Raw genomic sequence first — 23752 nt, forward strand, 5'->3', positions numbered from 1 at the left:
TACAAAACACCTTCCTCCTATTTCTCCACACCAAAAACCCTATGATGTAAGTTGGGCTGAAAGAGTAACTGACTCAAAGTCACCCAGCTGGTTAATGCATAAAGACAAAAGTTAGAACATTGTTGGTTTTAATTCCAAACTATTTGAAAAAATAAATTATGGAATACTTTTAGTTTTGGTTTCTCTTGCTGCAAGTACCATATTACTCTGAATATCAATTTAATTGCTAGGCGATAGAGAGTTTTTGAAAATATCAGTGATTCAAATAGAACAATGTGGGGACAGGAACCTATAATCTTTTACTATACCTTAGTATTTGAAGACACATACAACCTCTTTTTTGGAACCCAATATTTGTATTTGCAAGGTTATGTGCTGAAAGCTGTTAACACTGATTGTATTTAATGATGAACCATTGTAAAAAAGGCTGGTGAACTGATGTGCTAGAGATTTGTGTAAAGTAGCAATGGAGCTGTGCTAAATTACATTTTTATTTTTCTTATTAACTTTTCTTGGAAAACGTTCAGCTTTACTACTGTGATTGAAATATATTCTGAATGTTTCTTTCTTTGTTAAGAAGTCAGAGACAGCCTGAAGAAGAGATGGAAAATAGATCAGCTTGGTTAAATGAGTATCAGGAAGGAGGAAAAGAAAAACAGCCATTTCTCAGGACTGGATTTGCAGTCCCAGTGCAAAATGCAGCATGTAGTAATCACAAAAATCAACCTGACAGGAGCAGACAAAGGGAATTTGATGAAGAATCTCTGGAAAGCTTTAGTAGCATGCCTGATCCGGTGGATCCAACTACTGTGACAAAAACATTTAAACCTAGGAAAGCATCTGCACAGGCCAGTCTGGCTTCAAAAGACAAAACACCAAAGTCCAAGAATAAGAGGAGGAGTAGTTCCCAGTTTAAAAAACGACCTAGAGCTAATGGTATGACAACTGTATATATAAACTTGGGCTTGTTTTGTGCTTGGGTTGCTCTCTATATTTGCATTTTTTTTTTCTTGAGGTGAGAAAACCTCAAGAAAATTGAGTCCACAAAACTCTTAAAATAGGCTGCATCAGTGTAAAACTTTATAATTATTTTCCCTATGTGCAGGTCCTGTGGCAATTCCCAGTGTAACTGAACCAGTATTTTCATAGTCTTCTCTTAGATGGAAGCTTCTCCTGTAATCTCTCGTGGAGCAAATCTCCATGGCACGTGGAGCAAATCTGCTTGCTCTCTTAACTCAATTAAATAATCAAGAATATATATTTTACATCCATTTGCAAAATATTATGCTTGCCCAAAATAAAGTTTTCTTTCGTTTTGGACATGTCTGAAGAGAGGTAATTGGCTGTTTGCCAAAACTATTTCTCTGTGACAAGGTATTTGCTTCTTTGTGAAATTTGATGTCATTAAGTTTAAGTATATGTTTCACATGGTCGTTGCCCAAGATTTATAGAGATTTTGATGATTATGCACAAGACATTACTTTTTTGCTTTATGACATTGTTCCAGTTTAAGAGGTAGACATTGATTGTTATTGGAAATAATCACAAAGAAAAGAAGCAGACATTAGACCAATTGTTTAATATCATTTTCCTACAATAATATTGAGATTTTTATGGCCAACTAATTTGAAGTGTGCCTGTCAAGATTTCTTGGGATTTATGGAATTAGTGAACAAATTAAATGCAGAGTGGTCTATGATGATAAAAACTAGGATTATATTTTCCAACATTGAAGTCTAATTTTTTTTTTTGCTGCTAATGCTAATAAATAACATTTTTGCTATATTATTCAAAATAATATTCATATATAAATGATACTTATTAATACACTTTGTGACAACATAGTATGAAGATTATGGGACAAGCCCCTATGAATGAATGGCTTTTCACCCACTGAACTTTTCCATTGTAAAAAATGTGTAGCCAATGCTTATAGATTTCTTTTTTAGTGCCTAACTTTTAGAAATAATATTGTCTTGTAACATGTTGATTTAATTAGTTTGTATGGTTTCTGGTATTTGACTCAAATCAACATTTATTAATTTAATCCAAACCAAACCATTTTTGTTTAAATTGATTGATTAAATTTATGTAGACTGTATTAAGCTATTTTGCTTAATAGATTGAATTGTGATTGACATTTTAAAATATTACAGCTTTGGAGAATTAGAATAAGTTGTAAAACTAAAATCTATTTATTTAAAGGTTTTGAAAGTGCCAGTGTTTCTAGTACATGTGAGCCTTACAAGAGCAACAGTGGCCGACCTTCAACTCGGAAAGAAGAACTTGTTCAAGCAAAAGTGTTCAGTAAAAAGAATCGGGAACAATTGGAGAAAATAATTAAATATAGTAGGTCATCAGAAATGTCTTCAGGTACTTATTTCAAAATATTTAAATGATATACTTCTGAAATAAATCGATCCATATGTTCTTCATGTCTGCATAAAAGGAATTGGATTTTAAACGTTTTGTTACATAACACACATAACTGCTAACTGTTCAGCAGAATATTCAACATAGTACAGAGTATATAAGATAAAAAGTACTGTTGTGAAAATATGGATCAAATTCTTTATTTCAGTCCTAAATTCATTTCAATTCTATTAAGATCCTTTTAAATATAATAACAAATGGATTCAAGTAAGCATATTGAAAATTAAAACTTTCAGCTTAAATAATTTGCAAATGGATTATATTATTATTATATTAATAATCTAATAAATATATTTACCAATTTGTTTTAATAAATGTTTAAAGCAAGTAAATAGTTAGCAATAAGTTTCCAAAATCAAATTATTCCTGATTAATAATTGTACAACAGCGTACTTTTTCACTACACACACACAGAATGAAAAGGTACACTGTTCAAGTATGTATGTATGCATACATACACAGACATATTTGAAAAAGTGCATTTTTAATATCCAATATGCATGCATGTGCGTATATGTTTCTTTGTTATATTTGCAGTTAAGAATGTGTAATGGGACTGACAGACCTAATTTCTTCTCATGTAAAAATACTTCATTAAGAATTGGGAGATTTTGATGAATAGACTAGCCAGTGCTTCTCAATTATTTTCTGTCATGCCCCCCTAGGAAGAAGAAAACATTTTTCGCGCCCCCCGTTGTTCTCTGATTGGATACAGAGACATAAACACGGGGCTTAGCTTGTTATGACAGTGTTTGCCGAGGTCAAACGCGCACCCCTTTACGGAGCCTCGCGCCCCCCCTGGGGGGCGCGCCCCACTATTTGAGAAGCACTGGACTAGCCTGTCCTGAAGGGGACATCTCAAAATCAGGCAGAAGGACTTGGATAATGATTTTGCTCATTTTCCAGAGATCACTCCTCTCATTGAACATTTAGCAGCTTCTTCTAATCTGTTATGAAGTATTTTCAAGGATTAGATGGACACAGTCAATAAGGTTCTTTAGTGTTTTGTTCTTAACTGGGACTCAACCCCAATAAAAGAAGGCCACATTTTCTCTCTCTATAGCTTCATTTTGAAGAGCAAAACTCCTATTTCTTAGTTGTAGTTCTAAATATATTTGGTATACAATACATACATAATGTGTGAGTGGGCATATTCAGACTTAACAATAAACTGGGAGTGTTCAGAATAGTGCCTACATTTTTAGTCACACACTCTCAAAAGGTATCTGTGGCTTGGACAAAATTTAGATGTGTTTGATTTGGCTTTAATTCAAATTTCATTCAAGTTAAATTAATTAAATTTAGTTAATATGCTTTTTACTATTTATTTTTAAAAAATAGATTTATTGGTAAGGGCTCTAAGGGATTTGAGGAACTGCATGCACCTCTGGGGTCTGAAGTTGTATAACCCTACAACAAAACCATAGTTTAACATTATAATAGCGAGCCCAGCTCTTATTTCTTTGGTCACATATCTCAGAGCCCATTGCTTTTGTTTTTGATTTACTTCAGTTGCTGCATTATTTGCATCCAAAGAAAATGTGGCTGATTTTGCCATGGAGCTTGAACAGGTCACAGAAATTGGCTTAGTGCCTAATTTGATGCTTTAGGAAAATATATTCTTCAGTTAGGGAAAAACATACTAAAATCTGTTTGTAATAGAATGGAATGAAATTTACAGATACATAATTACAGAATTATGATAGAATCAAGATTTCCACTGCATTATCTCTTTCTCAGTTCCAGAGAAATAACTCAAACCTACCTAGGAAAATGGCTTGAAAACTCCAGTGATGGAACACTCAGAGCTCTAGAGGGCAGTGTTCCACTGCTTAATAATTCCTACCATCAGGAAATCTTTTCTTACTTCAATAAAAAATTGGATCTTTCTTTATAAAGTTTCCACCCATTCATTCTTGTCTTACCTTGGGAATAATGGATCTGTATCCTCTTTCCTGAGACAGCTCTTCAAGTGGCTATCAGTTCTCTTCTTCAAGCAATACAGTGATACCTCATTGTTAATTGGTTCCAAGAGATGTGATGAACAAAATTTTCCCATAAGGAATAATACAGTGAGTTACAAGGCAGCCAACACCAATATGTTCTAGCTTATGTGTTGAATACCAAACAAACAATGAATACCAGGACAAAATTTTCATGTCAAATTGCTTTGAGTACCAAATTCAATGAGTTTCAAAGCAGTTGAGTAGCAAGGTACCACTGTATACGTTTTTGAATCTTTTGTCCCATTAATTGCAAAGTAGATTAGTTACTAGACTATTCCTTTCCTTATTGACTTTTCTCACCTAATTTATGAAGTAATAGAAACAGTAGAATCTCTTGCAGCACTGGAAAACCTTAGATCATTTTGTAGCTTTACAGTTGGTTTTTTTAATCAAATGCATTCTTTTTTATCCAGCCACATATTTAGATTAGATTAACTTCCTATGTTATTCAGGATTTGTCTGAACCAGAGACACGTCTTAATTCTAATGACAGTAAGGTATCATTTATGAAGGCACTATCCCTACCAAATGGTTTCTATCTGTACTGTAGTTTATAGCTTGCATAATTCATTAAAAACTTGTAAATCCAAAGCAAAAGCATGCAATTTTATAGCTACCATGGAAGAGGAGAGAAACAAGTGTGTGACCCAGGAGGCTAGAGACTGGCTTATAGCCATAATATAAACTATGGTTTAGGACCAATTTTTCTTTTTACCAATAAGGAAGAAATGTTTATCTGTTTCTTCTTCTTTTTGGCTCTTTGAAATTATGGGAGATAATTTTAATGTTGAAATTACATTTAAATACAATGTATTTATTTTTACTTTATTTGACAACAATTTTTTTTCAACTAGAATTGTGTATGGGCATCATTGCAAAGTCATGTATTTTTCAAAAATGTTTTTTGAATCTGATACTTTTCCCCCTTTCCTAGAATGAAAAAGTTACCAAGGAAAGTTTTAAAAAATAATTTCTATTACTAAGTAGACATTCTCCCATTATTTCATTAGGCCTTGCCTTTATTTCTGATACACATTTTGTGTTTATCATTGTCTGTCCTTCCCACCCGCACCTTTCCTGCAGCACATGCTAGGAGAATACTGCAGCAGTCTAACAGAAATGCATGCATACAAGCGCCAGGTAATGCACTAGCTGCTTAGCTTCTAAACTTATTTGCCTTCATTTTTTAAACTTTTTTTTTTGTTTTTTATTTGCTAATTTAATTGCTGAATATGCCTTTCATTACTTCAGATGGCTCCTACATATCATTGAAATTTTTTTATCTACTTGCTCAGTTGAATGGGTATTATTACTAAAAGATCATGAGGCCAATACTGCAGATATGAAAGGTTTTTAATGGCAGGATATAAGTAGTATCATTTATATTAGAAATGCCAGTAAATCTGGCATATGTAGCTATTTCTTGAGATAGCCAGAATGTAACCATTTTTTCTATTTTTCTTGAACTGCGATTCATCAATCATGAGTAGCTACTAACTTCCAAAAAATATAAGCTATAGTAAATAATGATAGTTTATTATAATAAACTATTCGTACCTTAAGACTGTCTAATTATGTGACCATCTGAAAATCCAAACATTATGCAACATAGCTACAGTTCTTAATATGTAGTTTCAGTGATGTGTCTGCTGGCAAATGCCTGCAATTCTCGTTACTGGGAGAGGCTGCATGTTGCTTCTGGGCAGGGGAGGCTTGGTACCCTAACCCGGTTCCCCTCCACTGTTCTCCCTCTCCCTCTCTTCCTCCCCATCCCCTCTCCCTGCCTCCCTCCATCTCTCTCCCTCAACTTCCCTCTCTCTGCCACACACAGAATTGATAGCTCGAAAGGGACAGCATTGTATGCAATTATCTTTACTGGGAGAGGCTGTGTGTTGTTTCTACTGGTAACCTGGAAAATGGGCGGCGCATTGAGATCGCCTCTGCCTTTGCCTGGCTGTGCTATGCACGTTTTGCCCAGAGCATGGTCTCCCTCTGGGCGAAATGTGCCCCATAGGCAGCAACCTGCATTGTCAAGTATTTGGGCTGCTGAGTACTGGGCTGCACGCCTACTCAGTGCTGCAGAGGCGTGCTCTGGCCCTGGGTGCTGCAGCTCTCATGCCAGCTGTACGAGCTAGACCTATGGCTGTCCCTGGTCGCCTGTGCCAGCTCTGCACCTGCCACACCTTCCAGCAGCAGGTAGGGCAGGTGGAGGCTAGGTTGTGCTGAGAGCTTGGCCTGTTGTGGCTGCTGGCAAGCAGACAATGGGATGGAGAGGGGGCCAGCAGTAGCTGCACTCCCACTCCCTCGGCCTCCGCACTCGCAGCCTCCTGCATGTCAAAAAAATAAGACATCCCTGAAAATAAGCCCGAGTGCTTATTCCCCCCCCTCCAAAATAAGACTGGGTCTTATTTTTGGGGAAACACAGTAAGTCTTAGCTGCAAGAAAATATAGCTTGTGGGTCAAGTGGAATAGAGTTAAGACTTGTATTATTTAAAAATGAAGGACTTGAATGAATTAATGTTTAAAAGAATTGTAGTTGCCAAAATTCATCATTGGATGTCTGTAAAATTGAACTAATCAGAATTCAAGGACAGATAAAATCAACAATTTAGATCCTGACAATTTGAGATCTTGAATAAAAAATTATAGCATAAAATATAGGTGCCTACTTCTTCAGAGCCATGACACAGAGATGAAGTAAAGTAACTGATTAGGTCCATAAACGTCAGGAATGATTTGGCATTCTGATATAGTTTACAGGTGATAGGTAATGTATATAATAATTTATGACTATGCTATCATTTTAGAAATCCACACTTTTATACATAATAAATAAAAGTGACTTGATAGTAGGATATGGGGGAAAATGTTTGAATCATTTGTAAATAAATTTGAAGCATTATTTGGAGTTCAGAACATTGATCCTGAGCTCAATGTCATTCCTTATCACAAATCCACTCTTTGATAATGTGATATATTAGGCATAAATATCTGCATGAAGTTGGGATTTCAGTATTAAATTGGGGAATTCTTACTGTGTTTAAAATAAGATTCACAAGTGACTGGGAGAATGTATCTAATTGTGGTTAATCATGTGTTGGGGTCTATGGTGTGACTTTTTCTGGAAATTTTAGTTCAGCAGAGATGTGAGGAAATTGATTTATTTTAGAAATGTAAATTAAGTACAAAATAACTTGGATCATATTTGGCATGCTCTTTATTCTCTTCACATGTAAGGACTTTTCTTATTTTTAGCAACTGCCTCACCAAAATCAGGGAACTAACTCTAGGATACTATCCTGAAAAGAATTAACCACTGAACAGGAATATCTCATTTCCTTTCAAGCTGAAGAATTTGCCTTCTTCCTAGAAGGTGTGACCATACCACAGCTGTGCTGTATGTCAGCTTTGGAAGCCATACTAGACCGGAAGCTTCCCAACTGCCACTTTCTCATGTGTGGGAAAGTAGGAGGGGGGAGGGAGTTAGTAGAGGGGCCCATTAGACACAATAACATTCTTCTTGCCAGTCAAGGTCGGTCCTGCAGCTGGAGAAGGAGGGGTCGGAGTGATGTATTGAGATGGGACAGTTGGCGATTGGAGCATGTGATTGGCAGAGGAATTAGGGGTTGGGTTTGAAGTTTTGATTTACTGAGGGAAAACGCGGATCTCTTCATATTCGGATTTTCCCAGATGTTCCTATCCTAGTTTACCTATCCTAGTAAAAGAACTTTGAAACATGCCTGCTTTGGAGTTTTTACTTGGGGAGTGGGTTTTCTGGAAGGCTGGCACTATATATATTCTCCTCAAAACTTTTGTTCTAATATAAAATTAATATTAAAATAACATAATGAGTTATTTATGTCTTTATCTTTCTGCAGAAACAGGCAGTGACCTTTCTATGTTTGAAGCTTTACGAGACACCATTTATTCTGAAGTAGCTACTTTGATATCTCAAAATGAATCTCGCCCTCATTTTCTAATTGAACTTTTCCATGAACTCCAGATGCTAAATACAGATTATTTGAGGCAAAGAGCACTGTATGCTTTACAGGTACTTGGAAAATTGTGATTTGAGGTTGGTCTTTAAAAAAAAAATTCTAAAAAATAAATTTCTGCCAAAAACTATTGCTTTACATAGGACATAGTGACCAGACATGCATCTGAAGATAATATGAGAGGAGAATGTCCAAAGCAACTGAACTCAAATGCCTGGATAGGATCAAATTCAGAGCTTACTCCCAGTGAAAGCCTTGCAACCACTGATGATGTAAGTTATGTAAACCTTGGGATATTTTAAGATCAAGTTTAATTTTTTACTTAATAAAGGTGTATTTTTTGTTTTAGTTTTTAGCATAAAACTCATTGAACAATTAAATTTAAATTGTCCACTTTACTGAGTTACTGTATTTTTTGCACTATAAGACACCCCCCCCCCCAAAAAAAGTAAGTGGAATGTTTGTGCGTCTTATAGAGCGAATATTGCGGTGGAGGGAGGGGGTTGGTGTGGTGGCGCTGCCATTGCTGCCTGTCACTGCTGCTGCCGGGGAACACTGGGGCCGTCGCTGCCGAGCAGCTGATCAGTGGTTGGATTGCCCTCCCAGAACAGCGGTGGTAGTGATTGGCAGCAGCAGCGACAATCCCCGCTGCGTAGAACAGCTGATTGGTGGTATTCCAGGAGGCCGATCCAACCGCCAATCAGCTGCTCGGCAGTGAAGGCTCCAGCATTGCTCAGCAGCTCAGCTCAGCTGACCGGTGGTGGGCGCAATGGAGTAAAGCCCTGATGAGCCATATACTGGGGCTGCGATAAGGTGCTGAAGCTGACCAGGCTGTTTGCCGTCTGCTCCAAGGATGCTAGCCAGATGAATACTGGATGGATGCTGGGATGCAGAGGCAGGATCCAGCCCGTGGGCCTTGAGTTTGACACCCCTGAGTTATATTCTTTACTAGCTGTTTTTTGATAGGAGGGGGTGTACTGCTTTTCTTTTTCTAGCCATATCTCCCTCCCTTTCTCTCACACACAAACGCACATATATGCGTTCAGTTTATGCAAGTGATTGGAGGCTTGATCTTATTGAATACATTTACTATCTTCCCCAATCACTGTACATGCATTTCACTTCAATGTCTATAATTCCTAGCTAATGTCGGTATACCTGCAGGGAATCAACTTTGAGTAGTCCGTTTTAAAATAATCTTACTTAAAATTCTGGAATGGTAACGTATAAAATTGCAAAAAGGTGATTGATTATGGAAAAGCATTGCCAAATTTTTGTGTTATGTCTTTTTTAAGGAGACATTTGCAAAGAATTTTGACCAAGGTGCTTGCAGAGAATCTGAACAAAATGATAGAGACAATGGCAGTACTAGATCTACATCTTCAAATTTTGAACCATTTGCTACTGATGATCTTGGTAAGCACCAACCTGAGAATTGCGGTTTGCAATTCATTGACATTGGACTGCAGTTAGTCCTCAATTAATTGTAACTGGGATCAGAATTTCCATCGCTAGGTGATGTAGCACAAAGTGCAATGTCACATGATAGTGGTTTCAGCAATTTCTGTTGCTGGTACTATTGATAGGTAAGGACTGTACAGATCATTAAGCTATGACCTCACATGATTGTGACTTTTGACTTCCTGCCATTTTCCCATTGACTTTACTTATAGGAAGCTGGCTGGGAAAGTCACAAATTGTGCTAATGTGACTGTATAATGCTGCAATAATTAGAAAACTCGACCAGTTGCCAAGTATCAAATTGTGATCACTTCACCACAAGAGCACAGCATCAGCCAGAACTTGCAACATGATGTTGCAAGTTTGAACAGCTGCAGAATAAAGTGGTTGTTAAAGGAGGACCACCTGTTCTTGTTAGTTTCATGACATCGACTAGACAATGATCAGTCATATTAACGTTCATTTTGGTGCTGGTTGTCCCTTTTTCAAACTTAAATTTCTCTTTGAGTCTTAGCATTCAAAAAAGAAAAGAACTATGATTGTTATCACATTCTATTTCTCAAATAATTAAGCAAGAATTATCCAGAGCAGTTCGGCTTTGGGTATAGAGCAGTGTCACAGCTTTATGAAAAAACATTTTATACCTAATGGGGTGACTTGGAGTTTGTACCCATTGTTACCGATTAAAAAACATAATACTGTTAATATATAGAGCAAAATATTTTTCCTTCTGTTAGGCATTAACTTCAAAGTATTATAAATCTCCAAAAGTAGTTAGCTTCTTCATGCATTCAGTCATTAAGTCCCAATTACCCTAATTGTGGTTTATCGATGGCATGTATACTTAAGAATAATCTTGGTCCCTCTTTTTTCAGTTTTATGTTTAATTTGCACCTGGTAATATTTGATTTTCAGTGCCAAAAGATCTATTTTACATGATTTTCTTGCCAACATATAGGCAACACTGTGATTCATTTAGACCAAGCATTGGCTAGAATGAGAGAATATGAACGGATGAAAATAGCTGCCGAGGGTAACCTTGAGTCCGAGGATGGTTGCTGTAGTAATCTCCAGACTGCTCCTTCTTCTAAATTGGAAGGTATTAATTTTTTGCATATTTCAGGGTATTATCTGCTATATTAGCATTGATTTTTGAATGTAAATGTTTTGGTATTTACTGTACATAATTTGTGTAAAAAAGGCAGTGACTATACATTTATTACATTGAACTTTTTATTCTTCAGTATGCTTACTTATAATTTATGTAATCAAAGATTCAGAAATTTTTACTTATATTGAAATTATTTTTTTGAGGTGAAAAAGCATTAATATTAACATACTTTTTTAAAGGTTCAGATGCAGTTGAAAGCCATTCTGCACCACAGACTACTGAAGTATCTTCTATTCCTTGCCCCCGAATAGATACTCAGCAGCTGGATCGACAAATTAAAGCAATTATGAAAGAAGTTATCCCCTTTCTGAAGGTATTATAATGCTGATTTCAGTAAGTGCCAATTAGAAAATAAGAATTTGCTCTTACAGAAACTTGTATCTAGATTTTTCTTAAGAAGCAGCTGATTTCCTCTGTAGAGAAGGTGGTGCTTCAGTTATCCCATATTCAAAATAAAAGTGTTTCTTACCAAAAAGTAGGATATTTTCTCCTATTCTGTATTTTCTAAAGAAGCACCTGATTGACTGAGTTCTGATCTTTTTCTTATCTCTATTTATATGCAAATTATAATCAAGTTATGTAAACTAAATGACTTTTTAGTTTACATCCTTTGCTTAAATAAAATTTAATCTGAACTCTTTCTAGGAACACATGGATGAAATATGTAGTTCCCAACTCTTGACTGCTGTAAAACGTATGGTCTTAACCCTTACCCAGCAAAATGATGAAAGCAAAGAATTTGTCAAGATATTTCATAAGCAACTTGGTAGCATTTTGCAGGCAAGTATACAATTTGTGACTCCGTAAAAATAGAGATTATTTTCAGAATAATCACTATGGTGCTGGCAATGCTTTGGAAAGATTAGTTTACCTTGATTCTGAAGTGAATGTTTCTGCCAATGATAGCAGTTGTTTTTACCACTTCAGTAAATCTGTTTATGTAGCACTTAAGCTACTGAATCAAAGCTAAGTGCTTTATAAAAATTAATATGAAAGAGATCTTAAATAATCTGGCAACTCAAATATAAGTATGGAAAGTGCAATCCATAGCACTTGTCTGATTTGTAAATGCTGACACTTAAAAATATATTTACAGTGAGAAAATGAATATTTTAATGAAACTTTTGATAAATCATTTGAAATGTTACTTCAATGTTTATAAATGAGAATTATCCAAGTCCTTTTCATATTTTTTAATGTTAGTTAAGGAGAAAAGTCTGTCAGAAGGATTGGGATGTAATTTTCATATATTTTTTTGACAGGTTCTTTGGGAACACTTGTCATTCATGTCTTCTATTTTTGCTTTAGAAATTGGTGCATTAATTAATTCATTAATCAAATGAGGAATATACAATCAGAAAATATCTGGAAAAAGTAGTATCTATCACAGTAGAAACATGGGGAGAACTTAATCCAAATTCTCGTCTGTTTTGCTTTAGAATATTCCTTAGAACCTTGCTTACCCCTAAACTCATTCAATGATCTTTGAGCTAATATGTTAATTTATGAGGTAAAGTTGAATAATGCTGTGTCAGTCACCTTGAATATAATCAGGAGTTGGGAAAGAATGAAAGTTAAACATAATAGATATATTAAACCTTTTTTCTTTTCTTTTTTCTTTTTTGGACAGGATTCACTGGCAAAATTTGCTGGTAAAAAGTTAAAGGATTGTGGGGAGGACCTTCTTGTGGAGATTTCTGAAGTCTTATTCAATGAATTAGCCTTTTTTAAGCTCATGCAAGACTTGGATAATAACAGTCTGACAGCAAAGCAAAAATGTAAACCAAAAATAGAAGTAGGTGGAATGGGACAATCTTGTATTAAAGAGGTCAACATAAAATTTTGTTTCATGTAATGTAAATATATTAATTTTGTTAATATATTTCAAATTCTGTTAAATTTCAGTTGTGATATTTTGCTATCCCACATGTTGGAAAAACAGATATTTTCATTTTAGCTCCCATTGTTTCCAAACACCAGAAATATTGACTGAGGCTGATGGGAGCTGATCTGATAATAAATAAGAATTTATTAAGGGCCTCTATTTGAGAATTTTTGTTCAGCTTAGAAAGTAAGTCAGCTTCAAAATTGTTTTACATTCTTAATAAATGACATTTTTCATTCCTTATGCAATAATGAAAACAAACAGGCATATTTTGGAAATTAGTGTTCATGAATTTGAGGAAGGTTGTATATTTTGCTTTATTTTATTTGTCACTAGTAAGACTGCAGATGTCAAAGGATGCAGAAATTTTTCTGTTCTAATATCTTACCATGAAGGCTTATGTTAGCTTGCTATAATAGGACCACATCCTGTTATTTATGACTGAGTTCTTTGTACTTTAAATTCTTCAGTTTAGTATATTATTTGTAGAACAGTAGAAGAATAGAATAGTTCTTTGTTCCTTAGTTTTTTAATTTATTACAGTTAATTAAGATTTCACTCTGCCTTTGTCTTAGACATAAGACAAAAATAAGACAAGGAGTTTGAAAATGCTTGCATTACAATAGGATTTGAATCATCTGACCTTTATATTTTTAAGTTGTAAGGAAACTTAATCACTCAACTATATCTCTGTCATACTAATCCAGAGCCTTTAGAGAAAGTGTTCACCCAATCAAATAGCCAGTTCTAATAGGTCAAGCTGCAAAAAACTAAAATATCTAGTTAAACAATATTCTAATACTTTAATTGTTACCAACTGAAAAGAAAATTACAGCAAAATGAATATATGGCTCAGAATTCATTTATATATCTCCATCTTATCTGGTTGTTGGTATTTAGTTTGAACAGAAGCCAGTATTCTTTCAAATTTCTGTTTATTAGGTAAAAAAATCACTTGAAGATGGAGTATGTTCATCTACTGAAGATATTGATGAAGACAAAGTAAGGGATTCTTAAAGCAATGGGGAATATGTCCTCTATTTCTTTATTTTTACAGATTTTGTAATTGAAGGTGTTTTATCATTTCTGATGAATACTATATTATTTTTTAAAGATAAATGAACTTTTTAATATTTATCTCAAATGATCAGAGAAGTAATTAATCCTATACACACAAACACACATACTCATACACTCATGTAGAAATGCGCTTAGGAGGTTGTTTTAACTTGGGATGAAGCTGGGGCTTTTATTGATTAATTTTTTAATAGTGAGAGTGGCAGCAGTCAAACTATATAGTTCTTGGAGGTTCATAGGCAACAATAATAGTTGCTGAATAGGTTCTTCCACAGGAGTTTTCATATTCTTTACTCAAGATCCCCACCCCCCCCCAAACTGTTTTTAAGTAGTATCTGAAGAGATGATAAAATTTGAGCAGAATTGTAAAATCTTTTATAGAATAGACATTATAGGATTTATCTTTTTTTCTCACTAAAAATAAATCTTAAACAATTAAAACTCTTTTATTCTGTATAACAATATTTTTGTTTATTTCTAGGACAAAGATGAAACTGAAACTATTAAGCAAGTTCATGAACCTGCAATATTCAGCAGAGAAATTCCAATCAGTACAAGATCAGATCCTTCTGATCAGGAAGAAGAGAGTGAAAATTGTCCAGTCTCCATAAGTAAGAAACTTTAATGGCTTTGATTATAATTTCATGTAATCAAGTATCTACGTTAGTGGAATGAAAGATCACTAATTCTGTTACTAGCTTGTTATAGATAAATTGTTGTATGCTAAATAAATAAATAAATAAATAAATAAATGTATTCACATGTTTGTCAATCCAATTGTTAAATGTATCAGGTAGATTATTACACCTATTGAGCCTGAATTATGTTTAAGATGAAATGGAATAGATGCTAGTCTAACGTCATGATGACTAGATTGGCCTTTGAGCCTGATTTAACAGTTATACTTACATTCCAAAGGTGATTACATGCATGAAAAGAACTGTTCCCACAGCATTCTTTCACTCCTGTGTCTCCAGTAGGAAATGAAATACACTTATATTCATTTTTAATATTGTACTGCACATACAATATTGCTGAACATTTATAGCTTCTTTGTATAATAGGCTTAGACTTCCATCTAGTCTATACTTAGTTGGGAGTATGCTATATTGCACATTCTGGATAATTAAAATAAATTAAAATAAACATAAAATTATGCCATTAGATATCCATCTATGGTGCACAGCTTTAACCTTACTCACTATTCAATGTCTAAAATATTTTGCATAATTACATTTGTAGAATCAAGGCTAGAATCTAAAGACTCAAATAGCTAGTTCTATGCTTCAAAGTAGTCTTTGATTTGTATTTCTTGATCCCAAGTAATTCCGTTCTCCACTGTTTAATGTCTCTTGATAGTTTGTTTTGAAACAGAAGATTTAGGATTTTCAGAACTTAAACTGGAAACAGACCATTTCAAAGAACTTTGGAATGTTCTATGTCTGTTTAGACCAGGGGTGTCAAACTGGCGGCATGCAGGCCAGATGCGTCACACACGCAGGCCACACCCACCCCAGCTCCACAAATGGGAAAAACATGGGAAAACATCATGTGACGGCAAGGTGATGCGGCAAGTTTGACACCTGTGCTTCAGACTATGCTAAACTCACACTGGGGTAAAGAACAACTCAAGGCTTTTAACATTTGTGTTTCTATGTATGTATTTAGCCATTGTGATCTATTTTACGTTTGGAGTATATTTCACACATTCTAGGCTTATCTAAAGCAGAAACTCAGGCTCTCACTAATTATGGAAGTGGAGAAGATGAAAATGAAGATGAAGAAATAGATGAATTTGAAGAAGGACCGGTAGATGTTCAAACCTCCCTCCAGGCAAACAATGAAACTACAGCTGAAAACGAAGAAGAACAGGTATTGAGAGAATGAGTGTGTGTTGATGGTAGACAGGTTTTCATTCTTTGGAAAGATTTATTAACATAATTATTTAGAAAATCTGGAACTATCCACTGGTGGTAAAACTTTAAAATTTAAAGTTGCTAAGAAAGAATACAATAGCTTTTCAAATTAGAACACTGGAAATTTGATGGGGATTTTTAATCGGTAATAATATAATGTATTAAAAACAATGGTTTTAAATGAATGAATATTCTCCTGCTTGCTAAACTAGTTGAAGCAGAAAATTGCTATTAACACTGAATTTAAGATTCTTTATATGTTTCATGATAAGATCGGAGCTTTAATTAATACTAAATAATTAATGTTTAAATGAGTCAAAATAGTAAATAAATTTATTTTGTCACAGATTTCACAGTCCATATCAGAAAATCCAAATGTGTGTCAAACTTTATCTTCTGAACAAGACTCTGTAAATACTAAAGGTAAAATGAATATAGAAACGCTTATTTACAAGGTATTTTTTGTTCTTAGGAAAAAAGAGAAATCATATGAAATTTTTGTGCAATTAGATGATGCTTGGTTTGGGCCAGAGTAGAATTAATTCACAAGTGTTTTGATGATTAGAAATATATATTCTATTGAAATACAGTAATGCACTCATAAAAATAATTGCTTTTTCTTATGTTAATTATATGGAAGTTAAATAAAAGCTAGGCTAGGTATTACTCATCAGTGCTTATTTTATGAATACACTTATTAAACAGAACACAAAGGATTCTATGGCATGGCAGCGCTTTTACTTCAGTTTATTAAGTGTATCCTGCTTTTTCAGAGTTTCAAGATTTCATGCTTTTAGATTTGAAACTATAAGTAACATTAACAAGATCTACATTTATTTTGGCTTTATTAAAATAGGTAAAAGAAAATTAATTAAATAGTGGAAGGAGAACAAGAGAAAGATGGCCAAAACAAGTTGATCTATATTATGTTTTTGCTTAGAACACTTCATATTAATAATTTCCGGGCCACAAGTAGACATCTGCTGTTTCCATATAAATTGTTCAAGTATTATTTTTTTCTTATTTTTCAAAGTCTTATTATTTTATAATATATTTGTAGCATGAACTCTTGGTGCAGTTTGGATTCAGAGTATAAACTAATTGAAAAAATGACACAATGTGTTATTCTTTCAGCCACTAAGACTGCAATCTTGGACCATCTTAACAATTAATATGTCTAACTGAAGTCAGCATATTGAAGTTTTGAGTTACTTATAGCAGTTCAGTTTTAAATTATTCAACATGACCGTTTCTATAAACTATATGTATCTTTTAATATAATCTTTTGAAATGTTTTCGACATTCACAAACTCTTGTTTTTTTGTGTAACCTGTTATAAAATCCCCAGTCCTTCCAAGCAACATAATCAAATATTGTTTGTTTTTCAGATGATCAAAATATACCTGCTATTGTACCTCAGTATCTTAATCTTACAGAAGAAAACCAGTCCTTAGTTGTTAGAGTTGCTGAAGATTTTAATGCCAGCGTTATATTAGCTACAGAAAAAACAAACTCTCCGTTAGCAGAAAATGAAAACAAAGCTGTAGACGCAATATGTGGAGACTCAAAATCATCATCAGGAACACCTGAGAGCTCTGTAGTTGGCAGTCCTGATACAGAATCTCCTGTATTGGTTAATGAATATGTATGTAGTGCTTTTGCCTTTTAAATATAATATAAACATATGATATGAGCCTCAAGAATGCATGGTTGGAGAATTGTCTACCTAGAATGCTTCTTTTGGACTTCGGTTTTACTGTTTAGTTTTAGTTTAGTTCAGTTACACTGGTTTTACTGGAAGATTATATTTGTTCATAAGAAGTGGTCAATAAGTAATTATTTTAATGAAATAATTATAAAACTGAAGAATGTTTGGGGGACCACCTCGAACTCTTGGAAGAAAGTCAAGTTATACATTTTACAGATAATTAAATTAAAAATATTCTCTCTATAGGAAACTGGTTCTGGAAATGTGAGTCAGAAGTCTGATGAAGATGACTTTGTAAAACTTGAAGACATACCGCTTAAACTTGTAGTCTACTCAGAGGTAAATGTTATGCTAAGAAATACACAAAGCAAAAAGGTTATTTTTAAGAGTATGGGGTAGAACAAGTGGACAAGACTAGTAAATTGTGAGAATTACTCTTTTGATCCATTTTCAGGAAGAACTAATGAAAAAAATGATGGCAGAGTCTCAGACAAATAGTATCACTGAAGAAATTCTAGCTGAAGCAGAAAGGCAGGGTGAGGAATTAGTAGGAGATCCTCAAATGTTGAAGGAACCTGGTGAGAATCTTCGATTACTTTAGTTATGCTTATCTACTCCTGCTGATACAATTAGTTTACTTAATGCAGATTGTAGACTTTAGAACTAGGAAAAGTTGCATAAATATTTTTAGTTTTATTCTGCATTCAGACTTAAAGCTAACTCTAACTCTAACTGAAATAATATGTGTGTATCTATAATAGTTTGGTGACTTTTGTTATCCTAAAAAAGTAAGAGGGGGTTCTTACATTTGAGTGGCAAATCATCAAGAAACCCCAGAGCTAAAGGCAAGACTGGGAAGTGAAAGAAACTTCCCAGAATAAGGCAATAAGAAACCATTCCTGAATCATTGCCCCACAGAATTATATAATGAAATGATCAGGAATCAAGCTCAAGTCGGAGAACAGTTACATTTTATAATTTGTCTTGCTATGGTTGTGTACCAGTTAACAAAATGAAATTTAGTTGAACAGGTTCTATCCTTTCTTAGAAATGTACAAAATTCGCTGCCCTAGAGAACTCTGGAATGTTCCATTTTCATTCTGGGCCTTCATATTTTTCTGTTTTTTAATTATTTAAATATATTTAATAATTTTCAAACTAGAAACAATTCAACATTGCAAAATACTGCCCATTTAAAGAAGTTTCTTCTGAAAATTTTTGAACTATCCCCAAAAATCCTGCTTAGGAGGAGCGTCAAGGATGTTTAAGAGAAAGACTGGAACTTTCCAGAATTTCCAGAACATTCTGTTCTAGATGGACAAATTTTGCACAGTGATAATCTATTTTGATTTCTACTATTATTAAATTATTAAACTGTTTCTGACGTACCCAAAATTATTACCTATATACATTGATGGAAATACACTTTAATATGTATTAATTGTAGGAACAATAAACTCCCATCTTCACAATGAGAATAACAAACTCACATGATCTGATCATATATATTTGTTTGCCTGTAGTTTACAAAACACTTTTGTTAAAGCTGGTTTCAGTACAAAAGTGTAAATTTTGCATTGTTGATGAATAGTTACTTCTTTATTTTCTTTTTTCAGAGATTGTTGGAGCTCAAAGTGCATGAAAATGACCTCTGGAACGTTTCTGTGGCCTAATTCATTGATAAATGCAAATAGAAAATCACTACTACGTTTCATGTGTTCTAATCTGTATAAAATGTAAAGTAGTTTTTCACACACTGCCTTTTAGAATAGGCTTGCTAATTTTTTTCTCATAAAAGTTCAAACAGCTAAACTTTCAACCTGGCTGCAGTTCTTATGTTTTTATTATTGTGATTTTAGCGATTTTACCATATAGTTTTTTAAATAAGTTTGACTTGTATGTAGGTGTGTTTTGAACAAAGCTATATGAAGCTAAGATGAGCCATGAGTAATAATAGAGTCAAGGAAAAAGTGTTGATTTTTAAAAACAGTTTATTGCTAGCTTGTTTATAAAAGTGTTTGAATTCTCATCATACAATAATGGGCTTGATCCAAAGGTGCTCTTCAATGTTTTGCTCTTCTTGCAATACCAGCAGCATATTGGGATACCTTAAAAAACTGACAAATTTACTATAGTGTAAGCTTTCCTGAGCTATAATTATTTTATCAGAAAGAGATTTACAGGGCAAAGAGAAAATAAGGAGTAATAAAAACTATAGTAAAAAGATCAGATTGAAATGAAAATAATTTTCTAAATAGTGTCATAATAATAATAATCTCTTAGCACATATAACACAATAATAAATCTTTGTCTTTATAACAGATAATGTTAGATCTCTAATGATTGCGCTCTCAACCATTTCATTGGTTATCATAAATCTTTAGCTCAAAAGTGGCTACATGGCTGAGGTAATTGCCTATGGACTTAGTTTTGGGACAGTATCCCAAACCAATGTCAGCTTTGTATTTGTGTGTAAGAACTGACCAACTTACTCCCTTACACCGTCTCCATATGGTGTATAAACAGTTGTACATACAGTACCTTCTTTTTGATTAAATATTTTGATTAAATGGACTAGCCCAGAAAATGTAAGGAAAGTTAAATATATTAAATATATCGTTATTTCAACCACTTCAGAATTCTTCACCGATTGTTTTTTGTACCCTTTAGAAACTGTTTCTTCTGAATACAACTGTTCATTTTGTGATAAAATACTGTGTGAAAATAATCTAAATCCAGAGTCCTCTGTTCCCAAAATTGGAATGATGAGAATGTTATTTTTGTTACAACAGTATGAAATTCCTTCTTGCCATGAATGTGCAGGACAGCACTAATGCTTAAATTTGTTCTATGAAAATACCAGCGATGCCTTACCAACTTGGATAGAATGTATTTGAAATAATGTATTCCTTTTGATGTGTCATAAGTAAATTTTCCCCTTGTAAACACAGTTTGATCCCACTATGTAAAATCAGATGTTGTCTTAAAAGACTATTGCTATTCAAGTGAATGTTGCACAGAGAGGATCAAAATATTGTAAGGCAAAAAGGGTGATGCCTACAAACATCCCTGGAGTTGGGAAGTGAATACTTTTAAAGATTAACATGCAAAGTATTTAATTGTACCTTGTTTGGTCTTAAGAGGGATGAGGTGGCTTAGTGGCTAAGACGCTGCGCATGTTGATCGAAAGTTCGGCAGTACAGCGGTTCGAATCCCTAGTGGCACGTAACGGGGTGAGCTCCCATTACTTTTCCCAGCTTCTGCTAATCTAGCAGTTTGAAAGCACGTAAAAAATGCAAGTAGAAAAATAGGGACCACCTTTGGTGAGAAGGTAACAGCGTTCCATGCACCCTTGGCGTTTAGTCATGCCGGCCACATGACCACAGAGACGTCTTCGGACAGTGCTGGCTCTTCGGCTTTGAAACAGAGATGAGCCCCTCCCCCTAGAGTCAGGAACGACTGGCACAAATGTGCGAGGGGAACCTTTTTACCTTTACCTTTCGTCTTAGCTCAACTCAGAAGTGCAAATGCTCAAATTTTTCTGCTTTGAGAAGTCTGTGTGTATTTGTTTATGCTTAAACTTGAGTAGTAATAAGAACATTCCACTCAATAGGAACCAATATCAGGTACTTGGTAAAAATGCCGTGGTCTTCCATTAATACCTACAAGCTTTGTAGGCATTGTTGGAAAATAAACACAGAACCAAAGATGCAGAATATTGCACAACGCAGTCATCTAGAAGTCTTACTAAGAAATGAATACTTAAGTTTTGAAGTCTCACTTAAGAAATTAATACCTATGTATATATTATCAAGGGAAATGAATGGAAAATATGTGACAAATTCCCATAGAATTAGCAATGAGATCCAGCCATTAGCATTGCATTCAGTAGAGATGGAAACAGCATCAGCGCATATATTCCCTTGGAAAACTTTGATCCTTTTTATGGCTTAGCATAACTGCATGGCTAGCCACCAGGTCAGCATTCTTCAATAGAGTACCTCCTATCATTTTCTACAAATCAACATGACACATAGGTTACACTACAGTGTTCACTGACTTACTAGTATCATGAACTTTGTTGCAATAGGAAAAGTGGTAGTATGGTAGTAATAAACATTTGGTGACCTCCAGGCTGGGAATTTGCTGTAATGGTAAAAGTTTAGATAACTAGCCCTTAAAGGAATTTTACCTTGTTCGAGTTCTTAAAGGGTCTAATTATGATGCTTGACTTAATAGGTTGAATACCAGTCTCTGTGCAGAAGGATATGTGGCTATTCCCAAAAGAGCTCTTAAGAATTTATAGCTTGCAGGGGCATATGTGCATGCACACACCCACACATATTCACCTAGCATATCCCTTTTGGAAAGACTAAAGAGAACATTCAGCAGAAGTGATTAAATTTTGAAAACCACCTTCAGTAGGTTTTTTAAAGGAATAAAATAAAAGCTCACTTCAGTCTCAAATTTAAATAAGTATTGGTGGAGGTTGCTTTCTTGAGCTTGCATTGCTCAATTGTCTGATCAATACTGTAATCACTTTTTTAAGAGCGCTCAATAATGAGATTTCTATCCTCCTTTCTCATTTGCTGGGCCTGTGGGTCAGAAAAGCTCTATATATTTCCTTTTTGTTTAATGCTTAGGAGACAAGAAGTGGGGGTGTTGTTACCTAAATGGATTCTCCTCACTTTAGAAGAAATACGCACTTTAGCACAGGCCTGTAAAATGGCAGCCCGTGGGCCGGATACATCACGTACATCAGTGGGGGGGTTCAAATTTTTTTTTACTCCCGGTTCTGTGGGTGTGGCTTATTTTGTGGGTGTGGCTTGATGGTCATGTGATTGGGTGGCCATGGTCAACTTGATGTCAGTCACATCTAGGGTTGGGGTGCCTGGCTTCTCGCCTCAAGAGGCCTCAATATCCCTGTCTATTTATTTACGACTACTTAACATCCAAAATATACTATTTAATCCTATGTGTATATGCCATATGTGTACATACATATTACATAGTATAGAGTGTGTATAGGCATCTACTATATATACTGTATGTGTATGTACACACACACACACAGCTCTTCTAAAACTACACATTCAACCTCACTACATTTGAAAAAACACTCCCGAGTCCACTTTCTGCCACACATTTAATTATATCTTCTGTACATTTAGAAAATTACACACACTTTCAGATGTTCTTCCCTAACTTGCACATGACTGTTAGAGCCAGGAGAGGTGATGGATTGAGTAAAATGTGGTGAAACTCACTTAACAACACTCTTGCTTAGCAACGATGAGTTTGGTGGCGATCTTAGGAAATGTCTTCCAGCTCTTTAAGGTCGACTTTAAGAGCACCAAGAAGCCGAGAGCAACACACGCACACACACACACACACACACCTGTCCTGTTGCTGCTACTTTTGCTCTCGGCTTCTCAGCACTCTTAAATGTGATTGCCAGCGACTCTTTTCTTTAGAGGCACAAGGTCTGCCTCCCTTCACATGCGGTGCACATGTGCAGCAGCCCTGGGAAATCCGCCTGCCCTCCTGCAGCACCGCTGCTGCCGCGGTGGCGCCACCTCCCCAAGAGCCACCCACTGGCCAGGTCAAGCCACGTCTACCATCACAGGTTGGATGTGTAACCTAACCTTGGAAGGCAAAGGCATGGGGGACCGCTGGGAAGGCCCCATGGAAGGCAGGCAAGCATGGCAGGGCCGCAGGGAAGGGAGTAGGCTGCTAGCTCCTTTTCCTATGGCTGGACAGCCCCAACATGCTTGTCTGCCTTCCACGGGACCTTCCTGGTGGTCCTGTAGCCAGGCCCACTTTCCTGCCTTCCTCCCTCACCACCGCCTCTTTGTTTGGCTGCTTACCTTCTGTGGTAGCTGGTCCAGAGTCAGGAAGGCAAGCTGATTGGGGTTTTTGGCTGCCCCTAGCCAGCCACAGCTGCTGGAAAGCGGCTGGCAAAGAAGTCTCTGAAAAGGCTTCTTTGCCAGCTGTTTTCTCCACAGGCTGCCGAAAAGTACTGGTAGAAAAAGCTGCTGCCGTCGTTGCCATGTTCTTCGCACATGCGCATCCCATTGGACTTGCAAGACAATAGGATGCA

At 35.3% G+C, this 23752-nt stretch overlaps 1 protein-coding gene across 11 annotated transcripts in view; it reads left to right on the top strand.

The window, feature by feature from the left end:
• The window catches only part of PCM1 (pericentriolar material 1), a 52272-nt gene extending 31674 nt beyond the window's left edge, over positions 1–20598 (top strand). For 5 of the 11 annotated variants that reach the window (XM_058192583.1, XM_058192589.1, XM_058192588.1 and 2 more), the window contains 18 exons: positions 578–936; positions 2206–2373; positions 5523–5579; positions 8318–8490; positions 8578–8706; positions 9730–9850; positions 10854–10994; positions 11246–11379; positions 11712–11846; positions 12697–12861; positions 13894–13953; positions 14510–14639; positions 15743–15900; positions 16292–16367; positions 17333–17589; positions 17899–17991; positions 18107–18230; positions 19269–20598. In XM_058192583.1, the coding sequence (XP_058048566.1) occupies positions 578–936; positions 2206–2373; positions 5523–5579; positions 8318–8490; positions 8578–8706; positions 9730–9850; positions 10854–10994; positions 11246–11379; positions 11712–11846; positions 12697–12861; positions 13894–13953; positions 14510–14639; positions 15743–15900; positions 16292–16367; positions 17333–17589; positions 17899–17991; positions 18107–18230; positions 19269–19294 (2506 nt within the window). In that variant the 3' untranslated portion in view covers positions 19295–20598. Of the gene's footprint in view, positions 1–577; positions 937–2205; positions 2374–5522; positions 5580–8317; positions 8491–8577; positions 8707–9729; positions 9851–10853; positions 10995–11245; positions 11380–11711; positions 11847–12696; positions 12865–13893; positions 13954–14509; positions 14640–15742; positions 15901–16291; positions 16368–17332; positions 17590–17898; positions 17992–18106; positions 18231–19268 lie in introns of those variants that run through there. The other 6 variants (XM_058192586.1, XM_058192593.1, XM_058192594.1 and 3 more) reach the window with 4 other exon arrangements.
• Positions 20599–23752: the final 3154 nt, after the last annotated feature.

This window comes from Ahaetulla prasina, chromosome 8 (genome assembly GCF_028640845.1).
Source record: "Ahaetulla prasina isolate Xishuangbanna chromosome 8, ASM2864084v1, whole genome shotgun sequence".
In the NCBI taxonomy this organism is placed as follows: Eukaryota; Metazoa; Chordata; class Lepidosauria; order Squamata; family Colubridae; genus Ahaetulla; species Ahaetulla prasina.